This window comes from Orycteropus afer, unplaced genomic scaffold (assembly GCF_000298275.1).
Source record: "Orycteropus afer afer isolate SDZICR_OR568_19922 unplaced genomic scaffold, OryAfe1.0 scaffold00109, whole genome shotgun sequence".
NCBI lineage: Eukaryota > Metazoa > Chordata > Mammalia > Tubulidentata > Orycteropodidae > Orycteropus > Orycteropus afer.
In genome coordinates this window covers 3,755,075-3,776,995 of record NW_006921696.1, presented here as the reverse complement: position 1 = coordinate 3,776,995, position 21,921 = coordinate 3,755,075, and the positions used below count along the sequence as shown (strand labels likewise).

Sequence of the window (21,921 nt, the reverse complement as noted above, 5' to 3'; positions counted from 1 at the left end):
ACTGAAAGGTCGTCATGTATAAGGCAGTGATGGACTCCACCTTCTCCCTCTGGAGCCACAATGTCTGTGTCCGTATGTCACAGTGTGTGTGTCTGTTCATTGTTCTCTCTCATTCCAGTAATGTGGCTTATTCTGTACCTTACACAGACCCTTCGCTGTTACAGCTACCACAAGTAGTAACCTACATGTCGAGGTCTACAAAACTTAGAGGCTTAGTTGACTCAGCCCAGCTTAGAGGTTGCTCCTTCTGGGTCCAATATCCACTTCTGAGCCACCAGCCAGCCATAGATGGGTGGAAGGAGACCTTAGTCACATGGCCAAACAGAATAGCCAGAGCTGTGGGAGGTGGGTTTTCCAAAAAGGGGACATAGAAGGAGAAAAAATGATTGGTATGGTTAGTATAATCAAACATTATACTGTAGGGTTTTTTTTAATTTTAATTTGTTTTGTTGTTTGGAATATACACGGCAAAACAGACACCAATTCAATGGTTTCTACATGTATAATTCAGTGGCATTTATTACATTCTTTGAATTGTATGACACTTCTCACTCTTCTTTTTAGAGTTATTCCTGAAACTTAAGTTATTCTTCATTAATATAAACTTCACTATTCCCTAAGTTTCGTATCTAATTTTGAATTGCTGTTGTCCATTTGATCCTATATAGAGAGTTCTTTTTTTTTTTTTTAATTTTTATTATGATTTAGGTGAAGATTTACAGAGCAAATTCACTTTCCATACAGCAGTTCACATATGCTTTGTCTCATGCCATTGACCAGAGTCTACTATAATGCAACAGCTCCCCTCCCACTTCCTCCCTATAGTTACCTCTTCCCAGTGTCCAGCCCTCCATACTCTCCTGCCCCCTGAGCTGTCTCCCTGTGCATAAGCAGCCCTTCCTTCTCCTATGATTGTTCTCTCCAGGGCGTGTGTCTTCTTGAGGTAAATGTTTAACTCACATTGCCTATACTTTGTTTGACTGGAAACCACAGGTGTAGGTTCAATTCCAGACCTGATGGGCAGCCAGGGGCCATAGTCTCAGTGGTTCCACCAGGCTCTATTGGACCAGCAAACCTGGTCCCCACCTTTTTTTTTTTTTTTTTCTCCAAATGACTTTGAGTTTTGTTCCACATTGTTCTCCCTCTCTATCTAGGATCTCCTACATAGATCCCCTTCCAAGTGGATGACAGTGGTAGCCGGGCACCATCTAGTTCTTCTGGTCTCATAGTTGTATAGGTTGCAGATTGGATGGTGTACCAGTCGCTAGGACTGATTGTTTCCATTAATTTTGGTTTTCTTCTTTCTTCTTTGCTCTTGATGAGGAGAGACCCATCGTTGCATCTAGATGGCAGCTTGCTAGCTTTTAAGATCCCAGTCACTACTCACCAAAGTAGGAGGTGGAAAAATGTTTTGTATAGTATGTTATGCCAATTGAGCTTAATGTCCCCTGCGACTATGGTCCCAAGCCCACAGGTTCAACTACTCGGTCCCTCTGGGTAGCTGGCTGTGACCAAGCAGTGACCACAGCCTTGCCCCTTGTCAGCTGATCCTATATAGATAGTTCTTAAAAAAGCATAATGCTCAAGGGAGACATTTTTTATTAGTTAAGCTAAAGCATAGTTTTAAGGAGACTTAAGGATATTTTTGGTTTAAGGTTTAAAGATTACGCCAGGGCAGTAGTTTCTGATGTTTATCCAGCCTCCATGATTCCAGAAAATTTGGAGTCCATGGGAATTTGAGATTCAGTTCTGCATTTCCTCCTTTTGATCAACTATACAACAGGTTTTACCCTGTAATATTTCTTTTAAATAGGGGCTTTATTAATAATAAAAGCCAGTTATATAAAGACCAATGATTTAAAATTGTAGTAAATGATATTTCATATTTAGAATGAGGAAAACTTGAGTTCTCTCTTACTCTGTTTCAGTGGTCCTACACTGAAACATTCAATTCTAGGCACCATTAAAAAATATCAGAACAAGTTCCAAGAACATTATTTAGAATGAAGAGGAAATTCAAAACCATGTCATATGGGAAACATCTGAAAAAATTCAGAGTGTTGACCTAAGAAGAGAAGACATGGAGTGCTCCTCATATCTGTCCTCAAATATTAGAAAGTACTTTGTGTGAAATACATCTGGAGCTGTTCCCCATAGATACTAGGCAGACTAGGACCAGGGAGACAGATTTATGGTCAGATGAGAAGGAACTTCATAATAGTCAAAGTTGCCAGAAGATGGAATAGCTGTTTTAGAAAACAGTTGCCCATCACTGGGGGATGTTAAAACAGAGGCTGGGTAATGATATATCTAGGTTTGATTAGACTCAAAAAACTCATCCAAAGCTTGAACCAGATTATCTTTATGAGTTATTTCAAACCTGATGGTTTATAAATATATACAACTTGGTGGCAGTGGCTGGTAGATGATTGCATTGCCATTCATGTGTGTGTTGTGTGCACACATGCGTATATATGTTTGTATAAAAAAAAAAAAAAAAACTTACTGCCATTGAGTTGATAATGACTCATAGAGAGCCCCTTTGGGTTTCCGAGGTGGTAAATCTTTGCAGAAATAGATTGCCCAGTCTTCCTTCTGTGGAGTGGCTGGTGGGTTTGAACCACCAGCCTTCTGGTTAGCAGTCAAATGCCTTAGGTACTACCCCACCAGAACTCCTGTATTATGGTTTTCAATATGACCATTTTATTATTAAATTTTAAATGAGCAAAATTTTAAAGAGATTTGTTATTGATTTGTTCCAACTGACTTTTGTGTAATGGCATTAATAGGCAGATATGATGGCATACCTCTTGGGAGCAGTTTCTGTGGATTTAAGGGTGGTTGCATTAAGACTGGAGCCCTGGTGGTGCCGTTTGGCTGCTAACCAAAAGGTCATGATTCGAACCTGCTCCTTAGGAGAAAGGTGAAGAAGTCTGCTTTTGTAAAGATTGATAGCCTTGGAAACCCTATGGGGCAGTTCTACTCTGTCCTGTAGGGTAGCTATGAGTTGGACTCAACTCTGTGCTGGTGGGTTTCCATTAAGAGTAAGTTCTCCTAAAATAATACAAGTTTCCTTTCAATTTAGTGCCCTAGAGAAAAACCTTAATATAGCTGCTTCTTATCCTTGTGAATAGTAAAACAAGCAGAGGCTACTTGAGATAGAAAAAAATAACCAACTGTCTTTTTACTCTGTTGGAATTCCATTTTATTGCCCTCTGCTGACCAGCCGCAACTTGTCCATCAGTTGGAAGTACTGTGATGGTTTGCATGTTGCTGTGAGGCTGGAGGCTGTGCTACCAGTATTTTCAAATGCCAACACAGTCACCCAATGGACAAGTTTCAGTGGAGCTTCCAGACTAAGATAGACAGGGAAGAAGGACAAGGCCATCCACTTCTGAAAAAATTGGCCAATGAAAACCTTATGAATAGCAGTGAAACACTGTCTGATATAGGGCCAGAAGATGAGCCCCACAGGTTGGAAGGGACTCAAAATACGACTGTGGAAGAACTGCCTCCTTAAAGTAGAGTCGACCTTAAGAACATCGTTGGAGTGAAGCTTTTGGGACCTTCATTTAGTGATAGGGCAAAACTCAAAATGGGAAAAAACAGCTGAAATATTCATTAGTAATTGAAATATGTATGAACTAGGAAACTAGGAAAAGTGGAAGTGATCAAAAATGGAGTGGAATTCATAAATTAATGTCTTAGACTTTCATGAGCTGAAATGGACTGGTATTGGCTATTTTGAATCAGACAATCATATGCACTACTATGCAGGGAATGACAAATTGAAGAGGAATGACATTCCATTCATTGTCAAAAAGAGCATTTGAAGATCTATCCTGAAGTACAGGGCTGTTAGCGATAGGATAATATCCATACACCTACAAGGAGGATCACTTAACATGACTATTACTCAAATTTATGCACCAACCACCAAAGCCAAAGATGAAGAAATTGAAGATTTCTTCTGCTATCTGAAGTTGACCAAACATGCAGTCTAGATGGATTGATAATTACTAGTGATTGGAATGAGACAGTTGGAAACAAAGAAGCATTGGTAATTGGAAATACGGACTTGGTGATAGAAGTGACCCCAGAGATTGCATGATAGAATTTTCTGAAACCAGTGACTTATTCATTACAAATACCTTTTTTAAACAACATAAACAGTGGCTATGCATGTGGATCTTGCCAGATGGAATACACAGATATCAAATGGAATGTATCTGTGGAAAGAGGCGAATGGAGAAGCTCAATATTATCAGTCAAAACAAGGCAGGAGCTGACTGTGGAACAGACCATTAGTTGTTCATGTGCAAGTTCAAGTTGACAAAAATTAAAACAAGTCCACAAGAGCCACGATACAACATTCACTATATTGTTGTTGTTGTTAGGTGCCATTGAGTCATCTCTGACTTGTAGTGACCTTATGTACAGCAGAATAAAACACTGCCTGGTCCTTTGCCAGCCCCATGATCTTTGCTGCACCTGAGCCCCACTGTGTCAATCCATCTTGTTGAGGCTCTTCCCCTTTTTCGTTGACCCCCACTTCACTGAGCATGATACCCTTCTCCAGGGAATGGTCCCTTTTTACAACATGACCAAGTAGGTGAGATGAAGTCTGGCCATTCTTGCTTCCAAGAAGCATTCTGGCTGAACTTCTTCCAGGACAGATTTGTTAGTTCTTTTAGCAGTCCATAGTACTTTGAGTGTTCTTCACCTACACCACAACTCAAAAGCATTGACACTTCTTCAGTCTTCCTTATTCATTGTCCAGCTCTCACATGCATATGAGGTGATTGAAAATATCATAGTTTTGTGTCAGGCTCACCTTAGTCTTCAGGGAGATATTTTTGCTCTTCAGCACTTTAAAGAAGTCTTTTACAGCAGATTTTCCCAATGCTATACACTGTCTGACATCTTGACTGCTGCTTCCATTGGTGTTGATTGTAGAACCAAGTAATATGAAGTTTTTGACAACTTCAGTCTTTTCTCCATTTATCATGATGATCTCAACTTGAACTTGAACTTGAATATGAGCAGTTGACGGTCTGTTCCACAATTAGCTCCTGGCCTTGTTTTGGCTGAAGATATTGAGCTTTCTCATTGCCTCTTGCCATAGCTGTAGTCATTCTGATTCCTATGTACTCCATCTGGTGAAGTCCATGTGTATAACCTCTGTTTGTGCTGTTGAAAAAAGGAATTTGCAATGAATAAGTTGTTGGTCTTGCAGAATTCTATCATGTGATCTCCAGTGTCATTTCTATCACTGTGATAGTTGGAGCTGTGTGTCAACTTGGTTGGACCACAATTCTGTGTGGTTTAAGCAATTGTGATGTGGGTTGTTCCAAGGATGGGATCAGATGTATATGTTTTGAGGAGCTAATCCATTGAAAGGGAATTTCCCTAGGGGTGTGGCCTGCTTCCAGTATATTTATGGACATTCTGGGAAAAGAGACACTCTTTTGTGGATCGGGATTCTGTTGTGCTGCCTATAACTGTCTGTGAGCGAACAATCCACTGTTCAGCCTGGAGATCTTGGATTCGTCATTCTTTGGAGTCAACAGCCAGTATACTGCCTGCGAACCTTGAGCTTCTCAGCCCCTGCAGCTGCAGGAGTTGGGAAAAGCCTCCAGCTTGACGTTTGATCCAAGAACTTGGGACTTGCCAGCTTCTATAAGTGTGTGAGCCATTTTCCTAAGATAAATTTTTCTTTCTCTGTTTATATCAATAAGCTTTACTGGTTTTGGTTCTCTAGATAACCCAGTCTAACACAGTCACCAAGGCCAAATTTCCAACTACTGGTGATTCTTCTTTGTTTCCAACTTTTGCATTCTAATCACTAGTGATAACACATTTGATTGCATGTTCAGTCCATTTCAGACTGCAGAAGTTGGTAAAAATCTTTAATTTCCTCATGTTTGGCTTTGGTGGTTGGTGCGTAAATTTGAATAATAATAGTATTAACTGGCCTTCCTTGTAGGCATATGGATATTATCCTATCACTGACAGCATTTACTTCAGGTATAGATCTTGAAACATTCTTTGTGATGATGAATGCTACACCATTCCTCTTCAATTTGTCATTCCTGACGTAGTAGATCATATGGTTGTTTGATTCAAATGGCCAAAATCAGTCCATTTCAGGTCACTAATTCCTACAATGTAAATCTTTATGCATTCCATTTCATTGGTGACAACCTAGATTCATACTTCATACATTCCATGTTCCAATTATTAATGGATGTTTGCAGCTGTTTCTTCTCATTTTGAGTCGTGCCACATCAGCAACTGGAGGTCCCGAAGCTCTACTTTATCCATATCATTAAGGTTATCTCTACTCTGAGGGGGCAGCTCTTTCCCAGTAGTATTTTGCGTGCCTTCTGACCTGAGGAGCTCCTCTTCTGGCACTGTATCAGACAGTGTTTCAGGGCTATTCATGAAGTTTTCCAGTTATATATCAGATAGTGTTTCACTGCTATTAATATGGTTTTCACTGGCCAATTCTTTGAGAAGTGGATAGCTTCTTCCTTCTTCTGAGTCTGTGTTAGTTTGGAAGCTCCACTGAAACCTGTCTACCACAGGAAACCCTGCTGTTTGAAACAGTGGTGGCACAGCCTCTAGCCTCACAGCAACATGCAAGCCACCACAGTACAACAAACTGACAGACAAGTTAATCTCCCTAAGGTGTTCCAAACCACTCCACTCACTTTCTGACCTTCTCCTTACCTGTCCTGGCTGTCCACCGGCTCCCGCTTCCTTCCTAGGGCTCCTTACCTGTTCTGGCCGTTCACCCAGCTCCCACGTATTGCCTGGGTCTCACTCTCCCCTCACCTATTCCTCTCATCAGCCTGGCTCCCGCTTCTTGTCTGGAGTTCTCCCCTTACCTGTTCTGGCCATTGGTCCAGGTCCTGCTTCATACTTGGGGCTCTCTCCTTGCCTGTTCTAGCCGTTGACCTGGCTCCCGCTTCCTGCATTGATTATATCCTACCTGAAAATAGAGATCTTCTGAAGAATAGATGTGGTGCACTAAACACCAGTAATTGAAGACCAGATAAGTTGTGTGTGTGGGCTCATGTCAAAACATCATACATGAAGGAAGCAAATGGTCATTAAATAGACACATAAGTAAAAATTTGCTAGAGATAATTAAAAAAACTTTGGGAGCAGTATGTTGACAAGGAACTTCCAGGAATTCAAGCTGGACTCAGAAGAGGACGTGGAATGAGGGATATAATTGCTGATGTCAGATGGATCTTGGCTGAAAGCAAAGAATACCAGAAAGATGTTTACTTGGGTTTTATTGAGTGTGCAAAGGCATTAGACTGTGTGAATTGTAACAAGTTTTGGGTAACATTGCATAGAATGGGAATTCCAGAACACCTAATTGTACTCATGAGGAACCTGTGCATAGACCAAGAGGCTGCCATTCAGATAGAACAAGGGGACACTGTATGGTTTAAAATCAGGAAACATGTATGTCAGGGTTGTATCCTTTCACCATAGTTATTCAGTCTATATGCTGAACAAATCTGAGAAGCTGGAGCATATGAAGAAGAATGCAGCATCAGGATTGGAGGAAGACTTATTAACAACCTGGGATATGCAGATGGCAAAGCCTTGCTTGCTGAAAGTGAAGAAGGCTTATAGCACCCAACTCAAGCTATGGTATTTTCAGTCACCTCCTATGCATGTGATATCTGGACAGTGAATACGCCTGTCTGAAGAAGTGTTGATGACTTGGTATTGTGGTATTGTGGTATCAGTGAATACTAGCCATATTGTGAACTGCCAGAAGAATGAACAAATATGTCCTGGAAGAAGCACAGCTAGAATGCTCCCTAGAAGCAAGAATGGCCAGATTTTGTCTCTCTTACTTTGGTCATGCTGTCAGAAGGGACCAGTCCCTAGAGAAAGGATATCAGGCTGGGTAAAGTAGAGTGTCAGTGAAAAATGGGAAGACCCTCAATAAGATGTATTAACACAATGGCTACAATGATAGATAGGCTCAAGCGTAACAAGGATTGTGGGATGGCGCAGGACCAGGCAGTGTTTTGTTCTGTTGTACATAGAGTTTCCATGAGTTGAAGCCAAGTTGATGGCACCTAACAATAACAACATGCTCACCAGAGTCATATGAACATTTTATCTGAGGGAAGGAAAAGGATTTCACTCAAATACACGTGGTGGATGAATACAAGTGGTTACAGGCTTAGGCACTGGTTTGAAAGAGACCTACATTTTAATTTGAAATTCTTCACATATCAGCTAGTTAAAACTACAGTAGTCTGAATTTTCTCATCTGTAAAATGGGTGTAACCATGACTAACCCCAAACTCAAAAACCAAAGCCATTGCTGTTGAGTGTATTCCCACTCATAGCAGCCCTATTGGACAGAGTGGAACAGCCCCATAGGGTTTCCAAAGCTGTAAATCTTTACGGAAGCAGATGCCTCATCTCTCTACTGTGGAACACCTGGTGGGTTTGAATTGCTGCCCTTTTGCTTAGCAGACAAGCTCTGCTTATCCACTGCACCACCAGGTCCTCTAAAGACCATGTCTATCTGAGGGGAAAAGTACTGATTTGGAAGAGATTAGATTCAAAGTGTTTTTCCTATTCGAAGTTTTGTGACAGAATGTTAAATTCTGTAAGAAGCATAAAATGTCAAAACTGGACAGGCACTTAGAGTTTATTTGGTTCAATGCCATAATTTTACAAATTAGGAAAATAAGATCTGAAAAAGCCAGAATCACTGAGCAGTTGACAGCTAAAGGTCGATGATTTCTTCCTCCTTTATGGAAAACTCATCTTAAAACAAGAAGCTACTCATAAAGATGTAAAGATGTTTTTATCATTTTTTAGTTTTATTTCATGGAGATATTTCAAGAGTAGATCTTTCATAAAGACACTATGGAAAAATAATTACTCTGAAAGGTCCTTTACTAATTCCAGGATTTTACATCAGAGTCACTATTGTGTCAGTTTTAAAAATGTTATCCAGATGTAGGCCATGTAATAATTATCTGTGGCATAGTGCAGTATATATTTATTTTATTTAACCAGCATGATTTCAATAACATCTTCAGTTGAAGTTAATTGTTCAGAATTTTTTAAAAAAATCATTTCAATAACTATATTGTGTTTTCTAGATGCCTTCTGAAGAAAAAGTTTGTAAATACTGTGGAGTCAGCTATCTAATTCTTCATGAATTTAAGGCCATGGAAGAAAAAGTGAAAGAAATGGAAAAAGAGATGAAATTTTATCAAGGAAGTATAGAACGTGAAAAAAAACTTCAAGAAAAGCTACAGTCTCTTAGCCAAGATTTTCAACAGTATAAAATTGACAATGAATCCAAAAGAGAAAGGTTGGAATGTGTTATCATTTCTATTATTTATTTAGTCTGGAAGAAAAGTACAGAAAATAAGTAGGCTTTGAATGTTTTTCTAGAATTTCCCTAGATTTAGTATAATGTACTTGAATACAGTTAAATTTATTTATCATATTAATAATTAGTAATTATAGTTTGAAGCGTTCCTTTGAGGCACATATTTGCTATTTGAACAATTAACAACCAGTGAATTCAGTAACTATAATAGGTTGAGAAAGGTTAAGTTTTTCTTTTCTTTTTTTTTTCCTTCCGAGATATATGTATCTAACTTTTTTATCATTAGGAAAATCTGTCTATCAAAAATCAGGTGAAGTTTGGTAGTTTTTGATACCTAACATTTGTGTATCGATGGTTTTGAATTTTTAGATTTATAGAAGGTTTTTATGTTTTGAAGAAGATGCCGAAGCATTAAAATTGGTGAATAACTCTACATCATTGAAATTAGAATAACATTAAATAAGGAATGGGTTCCCAAGACTATAGAGTCTAATCTGTAATTTAACCTGCCCCAAATAAACAAACAAAATTCACTGTGGTTGAATTGATTCTGACTCATAGCGCCCCCTCCTTGGTTTTGTGAGGTGGTATTGCAAAGGAAATAGATTGCCCAGTCTTCCTTCCGAGGAGTGGCTGGTAGGTTTGAACCTCCAGCCTTCTAGTTAGCAGTCAAATGCCGTAGGCACTATGCCACCAAACCTACCCAACGACACTGCAAAAAGTGTATCCAACTTCAACAGAAGAGTTTCTGTTGGTGTTTCTATGGTTATTATTTTTTTTCTGTGAATAAAAATTTCTCAGTTTAAAATATTGACACTTGATGTTAGTAAACTTTGAGTTCATGAATGTAAAGATAGAACCTTTTTAAATATCCTAGAATTAAGCTCTGGTAGCATAGTGGCTAAAGCACTTAACTGCTAACCAGAAGGCTGGCGGTTCAAACCCACCAGCCACTCCTCAGAAGGAAGGTTGGGCAATCCTACTTCCGTAGTGATACTGCCTCGGAAACCCAAGGAGGGGTCGCTATGAGTCGGGGCCAACTCGACGGCACATAACAACAACAACAACAGAATTAAGCACTTTAATTAAATTTTATAATACATTTTTATATAAAAGTATATGATTATGTTACATGTCAGATGAATCAGATATTTCTTATTCCTTTAGCTAGAAAATTATATTTGTTACAGTTTCTATGGTTTAAAATTTGAATCATAAAATTATTTATAGTTGAGTGGAAAAATTAAAAGAAGTGTGCAATTCAAAATTTTTAATTTGGATGGTTTTTGGTTTCAGAGATTGTTTTGTTTCATGTTACTCACACTCTGATTTTTTAATAAAAATGTTCTGTTATACAAGTAATATATAGACAGATGCAATAAAATATAGGCCAAAAGAAATCCATAGAATGAAAGGCAAGAAAGTTTCCTTTGACTCTGCTGGTTGCATTCTTCTTGCTTGAGGTAAAACTACTCTTAATGGTTTGGTGTATATCTTTCTAGATCCTTCATTGTTTACTTTGATTATATATTTCTTTAATATAATGTATTATATATAAACCATATAGTGGTATAATTTGATCTTTTGATAGACTAGTTTTTTATCATTTATTTTATTTTTGTTGTTATTGAGACTTTACACAGCATAACACATACCAAGTCAGTGATTTCTACAAGTACACTTCAGTGAGGTTCGTTACTGTGGTAGTTAAGGTAGTTAAGTCAACTTGGCTGGACCTGGTTTTGAGTGTCTGGGCAGCTGGCTGTCGTTATTCCCCATGATGAGACTGGTAATCAACTTCATGGTTCAATCTACTGTGAGCAGCTGAGTAGCTGCCTTAGGGATATGGTCTGTTTCCTGGATATAGCTATATATATATATATGATATATGGGGGCTCTGGTAGCATAGTGGCTAAAGCACTTGACTGCTAACCAGAAGGCTGACGGTTCAAACCCACCAGCCACTCCTCGGAAGGAAGGTTGGGCAATCCTACTTCCGTAGTGATACTGCCTCGGAAACCCAGGGAGGGGTCGCTATGAGTCGGGGACGACTCGACGGCACATAACAACAACAATAACAACATATAATATATATATGGCTTTGATAAAGGTCTTGAGCTTCTTGGCATGTCTGGATCCTGCATTTGACTGCATCATCATGAGTGTATGCTGATCTTGGGACTGTTACTGGATTTGAATTAGTGGCCCGCCGTGTTGCTTGATAGTCTTTAAACTGTGCCATTTTACTTGTCAACATTGTGTTTGTCAGACTCAGCAGCCAGCAGCTGCCTAAGTTAGGAGATTCCTTCAGCTCCAGTGGGCCAGGAGCAAGAGGCAGAGCTGAAGCCCAAGGTAAAGGGCCTTCACCCAGCCCCTAGAGCCAGCACTTTGAACTCTGATTTCTAGCCTCCAAAACTGTAAGAGAATAAATCCCTGTTTGTTTAAGCCATCCACCTATGTGGATGACATTAATTTTCTGTCGGAGCAGCACTAGATAACCAAAACAATTACATTCTTCAAATCATGCAACTGTTTTTACTCTTCTTTTCCTCCCCCATTAACATCAAACTAGTTTTTAAACATAAATAATATGTGATATATAAAACATATTGTTCTGTGTCTTACTTTTGCCAGTTAACTATGTATATTGAAAATTGTTCCATGTCAATGTAATATAAATCTGCCTTGTTCTTAACTGGTGCATTTTCCTTGTTAAGAATATACCATAATTTACTTAACAGTTTCTCTTTTGATCAACATTTAGTTTATTTCCAATTAATATTACTACATTTATGGCTGTGTTAGCAGCCACAGAATTAGCCACTGACTCATTGTGACCTCATGTACAATGGAACTAAATGCTATCCAGTCCTGCACCATCCCCGTAATAGGTTGTGGATCAGATTATTGTGATTCATAGTGTTTTCACTGGCTGACCTTCAGAAGTAGGTTACCAAGCCTTTATGCCTAGCCTGTCTTAAAGTAGAAGCTCCACTGAAACCTGTTTAGTATAATAGCAATGCGTAACCACCACAGACGGATGGTGGCGGCGCATAAGGTGCATTGCCTGGGAATCACGCCTGGGTCTCCCACCTAGAAGGCAAGAATTCTACCACTGAACTCCCAATTTCCCTTTTATTATTACATACAGTACATATTTGTATTTATATTCTTGGGTATGTATACTTTTCTATAGGATAAATTCCTAGAAGTGAAATTTCTGGAAGAAAGCAAATGCCAGTTTAACATTTTGATGAGTATTATACCAAATTGACCTTGAAGGGGATAGGATAAATTTATGTTTGGCCAATAGTTTATGAAGTAGCCATTTTCTTATATCTTATTAATATTGGAGTCATCTTAATTTTTCTGTCTCTTGAATGAAAATACATTACCTTGTTATTTTAATTTGTGCTTCATTTTTGCCAGTGAGGCTGAACATTTTTTCTTATGTTTATTAGCCATTTATATTCCTCCTCTATGAATTGCCTGTTCATATATACTGCTCAATTTTCTAGTGGATTATTTATTTTTTTGTTGATTTATAGGAGTTTCAATGTAATATGACTTTATACTTAGTTTACATATGTTGCTTATATTTTCTTATGTTTGTCTTTTTACTTTGTTTACTGTATAATTTGTAGTATTGACTTCTTTTAATTTTTTAAAAAATATTCTTCCATACCAAATTGTTGGGCGCTCTGGTGGCGTAGTGCCTAAGGCATTTGACTGTTAACCAGAAGGCAGGTGGTTCGAACCCACCAGCCACTCCTCAGAAGGAAGACTGGGCAATCTACTTTCATGGTAAAACCACCTTAGAAACCCAAGGAGGGGTTGCTATAAGTCAGATGTGACTTGATGGCAGTGACTTTGGTTTTTTTTATACCAAATTCTGGTCTGTTAAGGTCTATGTCTATTAAGATTCTTTTAATTATGAACAACAAAAATTTACACTGGCTAAAACTAACCTACACACAAAAAGAAGAGCATGATGTGGTATCTCATTGACTGAAAGGGAAAATTCTAGCTTTGGAAATGGTCAGTAAACAGAGCTTGTTCAGGGATCTGGGGAAATCTTGGGAGACTATTTTCATTTTTTTGTCGTTCCTTCAAGATAAAAATTGCAGGAGAAAGAGTCTCCTTGTCCGTATTTGGATTATGTGACACCACCTCCTTTGGTTAGAGGAAAGTGGGGTCTACTGAGTTCACCAAACCCACTGCCATCTAGTCAATTCTGACTCAGCACCTCTTTAGGATAGAGTAGAACTGCCCCATAAGGTTTCCAAGGCTGTAAATCTTTACGGAAGCAAACTGCCTCATCTTTCTACTATGGAGTGGCTTTCCACTCCACAAACATGCCAACCTTTTGGTTAACAGTTGAATGCTTTAACCACTATGCCACCACTGGATAAAGGAAAAGATATTTCCCAAAGAGAAATTAACATACTGTTATCAGAAGAAGGGAGAACAGATTCAGGCAAGTAAAAGCAGCAAATGTTTACTAAAACCTTTATAATTTTGTTGTTTCAGAGTTAGCTTTTTAATCTATTTAGAATTAATTTTTGTGTATAATGTGAAATATGTGTACAATTTTAGATTTGTTGTTGTTTTCCAAATGTATGGCTTATTGTCCAAGGTCATTCATTAAATCCTTCATCCTTTCTTCCCTGATTTGAAATGTCACCTATTGATTTCTATTTTAGTCTATTTCTGGAGTCTTTATTTTGTGCCATTGCTCTGTTAATCTATCACTAGGGTTGTACCACACTTTATTTTAACTTAATTTTGTATCTAAATCTGTATATCTTTTAATTTGTAGAGCCAGTCTTTGTTTTGTTTTTCAAGTTTTCCTGATTTTTTTGAATGAACTTTAGAATCAGCTTGTCAGATTCAATGGAACATTCTAATTTGATTTAGATTGGAGATACATTTACTTTCTAGGTTAATTTGACATCTTGAGATTTGACATCTTTATAATTTTGAGTTTTCTTGTCCTAGAACATGGTAGGTCTTTCTTCATTTCGCCAGGTCTTCATTAAATCTCTCAATAATGTTTTGTAATTTTCTTACATATTCTGTATTAGTTCAGTTCTAGGCATATTTTAAGTTCTGTTGCTACTGGGAATGAGATCTTTCCCATTCACACACACACACACACACACACACAGAGCAAATGCAAATAGTAGGGTTTTTTTTTTTATTTCTAAAGGTTCTACTTCTTATTTTCTTCTTGTGTTATTAAATTGGTTTGGACCTTCACAACTGTGTTAAATAGTAAAGTTATAGAGTGCATCCATGTCTTGTTTCAGATTTAATATGAACCTGCTAAATATGTTTCTTTCTTAAACAGGATGTTAGTTATAAATTTCTTAAAGATATCTTTTATCAGTTTAAGAATTCTTTTATTTCTAACTTTTTAAGGTTTAATTTTTAATGAGGAATGGTTATTGAAGTTTAACAAATGCTTTTCCATTTTATTTTGAGATAATCTTACGATTTTTCTCTATTAATGTGATAAATTATACTAATAGACTTCCTAATAGGAAGCTCGATGGCAGTGAGTTTGGTTTCGTTTTGGAATATGAAGATATTTCTGTGATTTTGGCATAAAGGCATTTTTAATCACGGTATATATTTCAGAGTTCCCTAAATTTTATTTATTTGCTTACCTTCACGATTTTTGCCACAGCTGTGGGTGTTCTCTACTATTTTTATTTAAATACTGCTTTTGTTGCTGGTTTTAGTTGCCATCGATTCTGACTCATGGTGACCCTGTATGTGTATTTAGTAGAATTACACCACAGGGTTTTCAAGACTGTGACCTTTCGAAGCAGATCTTCAGGCCTGTGTTCTGAGGCATCGTTAGGTGTTTAAACGGCCGACTGTTCAGCTGGTAATCTAGTGCTTAACTCCACCACCCAGTGACTCCAAATGCTCTTTTAAATACATTTATTTAAAGGAAACTTTGTCTGAATATAGTAGATGGGAAAAATCACTTGTGATAAATATCATGTAAAAGTAAATATATAATTATTAAAGTAAAAAATATTTTGTCTCTACCACTAAAAGAATTGTCCATATTGCCAGTGATATGTGAAACACTTTATGAAGGTGATTGTTCTTCAAATACAGTGCTGGATTAATGTGCTAATGTTTTTTATAGATTTTTGCATCTTTGTTCAGGTAAGGTTGGGCTGTGGCTTTCTTCTTTTCTTCTTTATGGTATCTGGGTTATACCAGCCTCTTAAAATAAGTTAAGATGTTTTCCTCCTTTTGTATGCACCAGACATTTTAAATAACACATGAGTTACCTGTTCCTTGAAGCTTTAGTAAATTTTCCTCATAGAAACATGTATCTTCTATGTTCTTTTGGGGTGAGGGGTGGCGGCAGTGGTAGAACTTTGTTGACCCATTCATTATATTTCCTCTATAATTAATGGTTTATGCTTTTTACTTCTTGAGTCAGTTTTGAAAATTAATATTTGTAGTAGTATTGTTATGTGTCAACTTTACTGGGCCAAGATTTTGAGTGACTTAGCAGCTGTGCTTTTGTTATTCCCTATAATGAAATTGAATGTAGTGTAAGCACCCCCATGGTGGAATCAGCTGTGAGCAGTTAACCAGTTGAAGGGGCGTGGCCTTCAGGGTGTGGCCTGTGTGGTGATTAAGGTTCTATGTCAACTTGTCTGGACCTGTTTTTGAGTGACTGGGGAGCTGGTTGTAGTTATTCCCTATGATAAGACTGGCAATCAGCTCCATGGTGGAATCTGCCATGAGCAGCTGAGTAGCTGCTTTAAGGATGTGGTCTGCTTCCAGTATATAAGGAGAAACTTTGGGAATGATCTGCAGCTTTCTGACATGAGTGGACTCTGTGTGTAGCTGAGTCTTCATTTGGTAGCCTGCCATGTTTCCTGCCAGTCTGAGACTGTCTCTGGACTTGAACTAGTGGCCTGCTGTGTTGTTTGGTAATATTGGGACTGTGCCATTTTATTTGTTGACCTTGGGCTTGTTAGCTTCAGCAGCCAGCAGCTGCCTGAGTGAAGAGCACCTTCAGCTCCAGTGGGCCGAGAGTAAGAGGCAGAGCTGAACCCCGAGGTTGTGGGGCTTTCACCCAGCCCCTAGAGCTTGGCATTTTGAGCTTGGACTTCTAGCCTCCAAACTGTGAGAGAATAAACTTCTGTTTATTACAGCCATCCACCTCTGGTATTTCTGTTAGAGTGGCATAAAGTAATCAAAATAGCCTATTTCCAGTATGCATAGAAAGCATCCTGCATTTGGTTTGCAATTCATCATCTTCAATTCCTGGATTTGAACAAGTGGCTTGCTGTGTTGGCTGTAAATCTTGGGATTGTTGCCTTTGCAGCCTGTGAGTCAACAGTCTGCTGTTTTACCTGCTGATCTTGGATTGGTCAGCCTCAGCAGTCGGTAGCTGTGTGAGTTAGGTGAAGCCTCCAGCTTGCTCCAGTAGGCCTGGAAGGCAGAGCCCAAGGTTAAGGGGCCTCGGAGCTGGTACTCTGAACTCAGACCTCTGGCTTTCTGGACTGTAAGAGAATAAATTTCTGTTATAGCAGCACTAGAGAACTAAGGAAAACCTAGAAAGAAAATCATGCATTTCTTTTGGCATTTCAATTTATTGCCATTTAATAATATGTAGATTCTTAGCGTAGTGCCTAAGGAATATGACTGCTAACTAGAAGGCTGGTGGTTCAAACCCACCAGCCACTTCTCCGAAGGATGATTGGGCAATCTACTTCTGCCTTGGAAACCCAAGGAGGGATCACTATGAGTTTGGATCTGACTTGACAGCAGTGAGTATATTCTTTTATTTGAAAGATTTTCTCTATATTATTTGTGTTTCACTAAAAATGAGATAGAGTTTTTTTTTTTTAATCCTAGGGAAGTAAACAGATCAGCTCTATTTTATTGGCCTTTGAAGACCAGATTTTGATTTAATTAATCAATTTTGTTTCTTTTTCTATTTGCTTTCTATTTAATATTTTCTACTTTTCTTGTGTTTATACATTATGTTTTCTTTAATTTCTAGTTCTTTTATTAGCTATTTGAGTTAATTTGTTATTACTTTCTTTTTCTAATAAATACATTTAAAGTTATCAAGTTTCCCTTTAGCAACAGGCTTTGGCAACAACAAACCTTTTGATAATGGTGTCTTATTTTCATTTATGTCTAAAGAATATGGAAATTCAATTTTTATTTCCTTTTTAATCTAAGAAATGCTTGAAGATTTTAATTTTCTACATGGATAGATTCTTTGGCTATGTCTATTTTTATTCCATTGTGGACAGAAAATGTGACCTATCTTGGGGAACTTGTTGAGAGTTTAATAAGCAGTGAGTTTTTGGAGATAGTCCATAGCTGTTTGGAAAGGATACATATTCTCTGCTTTGTGTATATAACTTTTAATAGATATATTAAATTTAATTGGTATTGTGCTATTCAGATTCTGTGTATTTTAAGGTAATTTTTGTCTATTTCATTTAACAAATTATAAGGGAACATTAAAGTCTTCCAAAATGAATGCTGCCAGTTTCTACCTATTTAAAAAGTATGTTCATGGGGGAAAATACACTCTATTTTGTTGGGAATATGTTTTGTTAATATAGAGTATTCTTTTTGGGTACATTTAAGTTTTTCTAACATTTGAGATTTTAAATGACATTTTGTACCTTTATACTTTAAAAATGTTTTATTATAACATTTAAAAAACTGATTAAACATTTTCTTTAAAAAAATTTATTTTTTGCATGTGCTGTAAATGTTCATTACTGGGCTCTTATTAACACTCATGAAACCTATATCAAAGTATAGGTAGTGAGAGAGGAGGAACAAAAAGAGTTGATAAAGAAAATAAGCAAAAATGAATGCCTAAAACTAAAAAATAATATTCATTTGAAATATCCCATGTCTGACCTTAATTTTCTAGTTATAATGAGTTAATGGCATCACTTGTCAATCAGTTCCTCTGGTGCCTATCATAGCAAGTGTTGCCCTACCAATTTGATATTTGACAGAAATAACTTTTGGGGCCTCTACTTCAGAGTTTATTTGGAGATAACTGCATTTGAGTAGCCTAGGAAATTTTGTGTTCAGAGACATGTTGATACAGCACAGGCAAATGTATCATCATCTTAGCTACTTGCAACCACTCATCTGTCAAAAAGAGTTAGTTAGTTGCTGTGGTGAGTTGTGTGTTACTGTGATGCTGGAAGCTAAGCCACTGATATTTCAAATACCAGCAGATTGACCGTTGGTAGACGGGTTTCAATAGAGCTTCCAGACTAAGACACACCAGGAAGAAGGATGTGGCCAGGCCCACTTCTGAAAAAATTGGCCACTGAAAATCTTATGAGTAGCAGGGAAACAACTTCTGATACTGTGCTGGAAGATGAGTCCCTCAGTTTGGAAAGAATTCAAAATATGGCTAGGGAAGAGCTGCTTCCTCAAAATAGAGTCAACCTTAGTGACGTGAATAGAATAAAGCTTTCAGGATCTTCATTTGCTGATGTGGCATGACTCAAAATGAGAGAAAACAGCTACAAACATCCACTGATAATTTTTGGAATGTGGAATGTACAAAGTATGAATCTAGCAAAATTAAAAGTTGTTAAAAATGAAATGGAGTGCATAAAGATTGATATCCTAGATATTAGTGATCTGAATTATTAACCATTTTGAATCAGACTATTTGTATGGTCTGTTGTGCCTAGAATGACATGTTGAAGAAGAATGATTCACATTCATCATCAGAAAGAACATTCAAGATCTATGCTGAAGTACAATGCTCTCAGTGATAGGAAAATATCCATAGGCCTACAAGAAAGACCAGTTAATACGACTATTATTCAAATTTATACACGACCCACTAAAACCAAAGATGAGGAAATTGAATTTTTTTTTTTTTTTTACCAACTCTGCAGTCTAAAGTTGACCAAACATGCAATCAAAATGTAGTGATAATTACTGGTGATTGGAATATGAAAGCTGGAAACAAAGAAGTACAGGTAGTATGGCCTTGGTGATAGAAATGATGCCTGGAGATTGCTTGATAGAATTTTGCAAGACCAACGACTTACTCATTGCAAATACCTATTTTCAACAACATAAATTATGACTGTACACATGGACCTCACCAGATGAAATACATATGAATCAAATTGACTACATCTGTGAAAGTGATGATAGAGAAGCTCAATATTATCAGTCAGAAAAAGGCTGGGGAAGAGAGACCATCAATTATTCTTGTTTTTGTTGCTGTTATGTGCCATTGAGTCAGACCCAACTCATAACAACCCCTCCTTGGGTTTCCGAGGCAGTATCACTACGGAAGTAGATTGCCTCATCTTAGACATGTTTAAATTGAAATGGAAGAAAATTAAAACAAGTCCATGAGAGCCAAAATACAAGCTTGAGTATATCCCACCTAAATGTAGAGACCGTCTGAAAAGTAGATTTGACTCATTAAATACCAGTGATCAAAGACAAGAGAAGTTGGGCAATGACAACAAAGACAACATACCTGAAGAAAGCAAAAGATCCTTGTAAACACAGGAAGGGAAGGCCAAAATGAATGTCAGAAGAGACTCTGAAACTTGCTTTTGAACAGAGAGCAGCTCACATGAATGGAAGAAATGATGAAGTAAAAGAGCTGAACAGAAGATTTCAACAGATAACTCGAAAAAACAAAGTAAAGTGTAATGAAATGTGCAAAGACCTGGAGTTAGAAAAGCAAAAGGGAAGAGCATGCTTGGTGTTTCTCAAGCTGGAAGAACTGAGGAAAAAATTTAAAACTCGAGTTGCAATATTGAAAGATTCTATGGGCAAAATATTGAACGATACAGGAAGCATCAAAAGAAAATTGAGGGAATACTATCCGTATACCAAAAAGAATTGGTCAGCATCTAGCCTTTTCAGCATATTATCAAGAGTGGTTGATATTGAAGGAAGAAGTCCAGGCTGAATGAATTTGTGAAAAACAAGCCTCCAGGTTTTGACAGAATATTCACTGAGATATTTCAATAGATGCAGCAATGGAGGTGCTCAGTCATTTATACCAACTAATCTGGAAGACAGTTACCTGGCCAAACAGCTGGAAGAGATCCATATTTGTGCTCATTCAGAAGAAAGATGATCAAAGAGAATGCAGAGATTATTATTATGATTACTACTAATAAATTATTATTATTAAAATCACACACAGCAGAACTTTGCTGAAGATAATTAAAAAATATTTACAATAGTACACCAACAAGGAACTGCCATAAATTCAAGCCAGATTCAGAAGAGGGGATGTGATAGTTAAGGTTGTGTGTCACCTTGACTGGGCTATGGTTCTGAATGATTTAGCAGTTATTATGGAGTCATCACCCATGATCAGATCTGATATAATGTAATCAGGTCCATGATGAGTTTTGCTATCAGCATTTGATCAGTTGAAAGGGTTTCCTTTGGGTTGTGACCTGCTTTTAATATATATGAAAAAGCTCTGGGAAAGGACTCTGGCTTTTGGCTCAAGATCCTGCATCTGGCTCATTATCATCTGGGCTTGAACCAGTCGCCTGCCATATTGTCTACTGATCTTGGGATTGTTGCCTTCTCAGCCTGTGAATCAGCAGCCTACCATTTTACCTGCTGATTTTGGATTCATCAGCCTTCAAAGCCAGCAGCCTGTTGTTGTATTGTTTACTGATCTTGGGTATTTCAGCCCCTGAAGATATGTGAGTCAGGAGAAGCTTCCAGCTTGACGTCTGACCCATAGACTTGGGACTTGCCAGCATCAACAACTGTGTGAGCCATTTCTTTGAGATACATTTTTCTCACTCTTCTCCAAGAGCTCTGGTGACATAGTGGTTAAAGCATTTGGCTGCTAACCAAAAGTTTGGTATCTCAAACCCACCATCAGCTCCACAGGAGAAAGATGAAGTAGTCTGCTGCATAAAGATTTCTAAACCAAAAACCAGACTCACTGCCATCAAGTCAGTTCTGACTCTTAGTGACCCCATTGGATTTCCAAGGTTGTAAATCTTACAGAAGCAGGCCACCTCTTCTTTCTTCCGTAGAGTGACAGATGAGTTTAAACCCCCAATATTTTGGTTAGCAGCCAAATACCTTAATCACCGCACTACCAGAGCTCCTTGGAAATGCTTTGGGGCAGTTCTACTCTGATCTGTATGGTCATTAGGAGTTGGAATAGACTCAGTGTCACTGGGTTTGGTTTTACATATATGTGTGTATGTGTGTGTGTATATATATACACACATACATGTACACACATATAAACATATTTATGTATATACATATACATAGATATGTGCATGTATCAAATATGGATTTCTTATAGCCTGTTGGCCAGGTAGTTGTCTTCCAGATTTCTTGGCATAGCTGAGTGAGTGCCTCCAGTGTGGCATCTGTTTGTTGAAACATCTCGATGGATATTCCATCAATTCCTGGAGCCTTGTTTTTTGCGAATTCCATCGGAGCAACTTTGACTCTTTCGTTCAACTCCATTGGTTCTTGAT

The 21,921-nt window shown here is 37.8% G+C and overlaps 1 protein-coding gene across 1 annotated transcript in view; it reads left to right on the top strand.

Annotated features, from left to right (window-relative positions):
• Positions 1–21,921, top strand: part of LEKR1 (leucine, glutamate and lysine rich 1) — a 332,736-nt gene that overhangs the window by 8,904 nt on the left and 301,911 nt on the right. Inside the window, exon 2 of the mRNA XM_007943551.1 lies at positions 9,153–9,367. Within this exon, the coding sequence (XP_007941742.1) occupies positions 9,153–9,367 (215 nt within the window). The remainder of the gene's footprint in view (positions 1–9,152; positions 9,368–21,921) is intronic.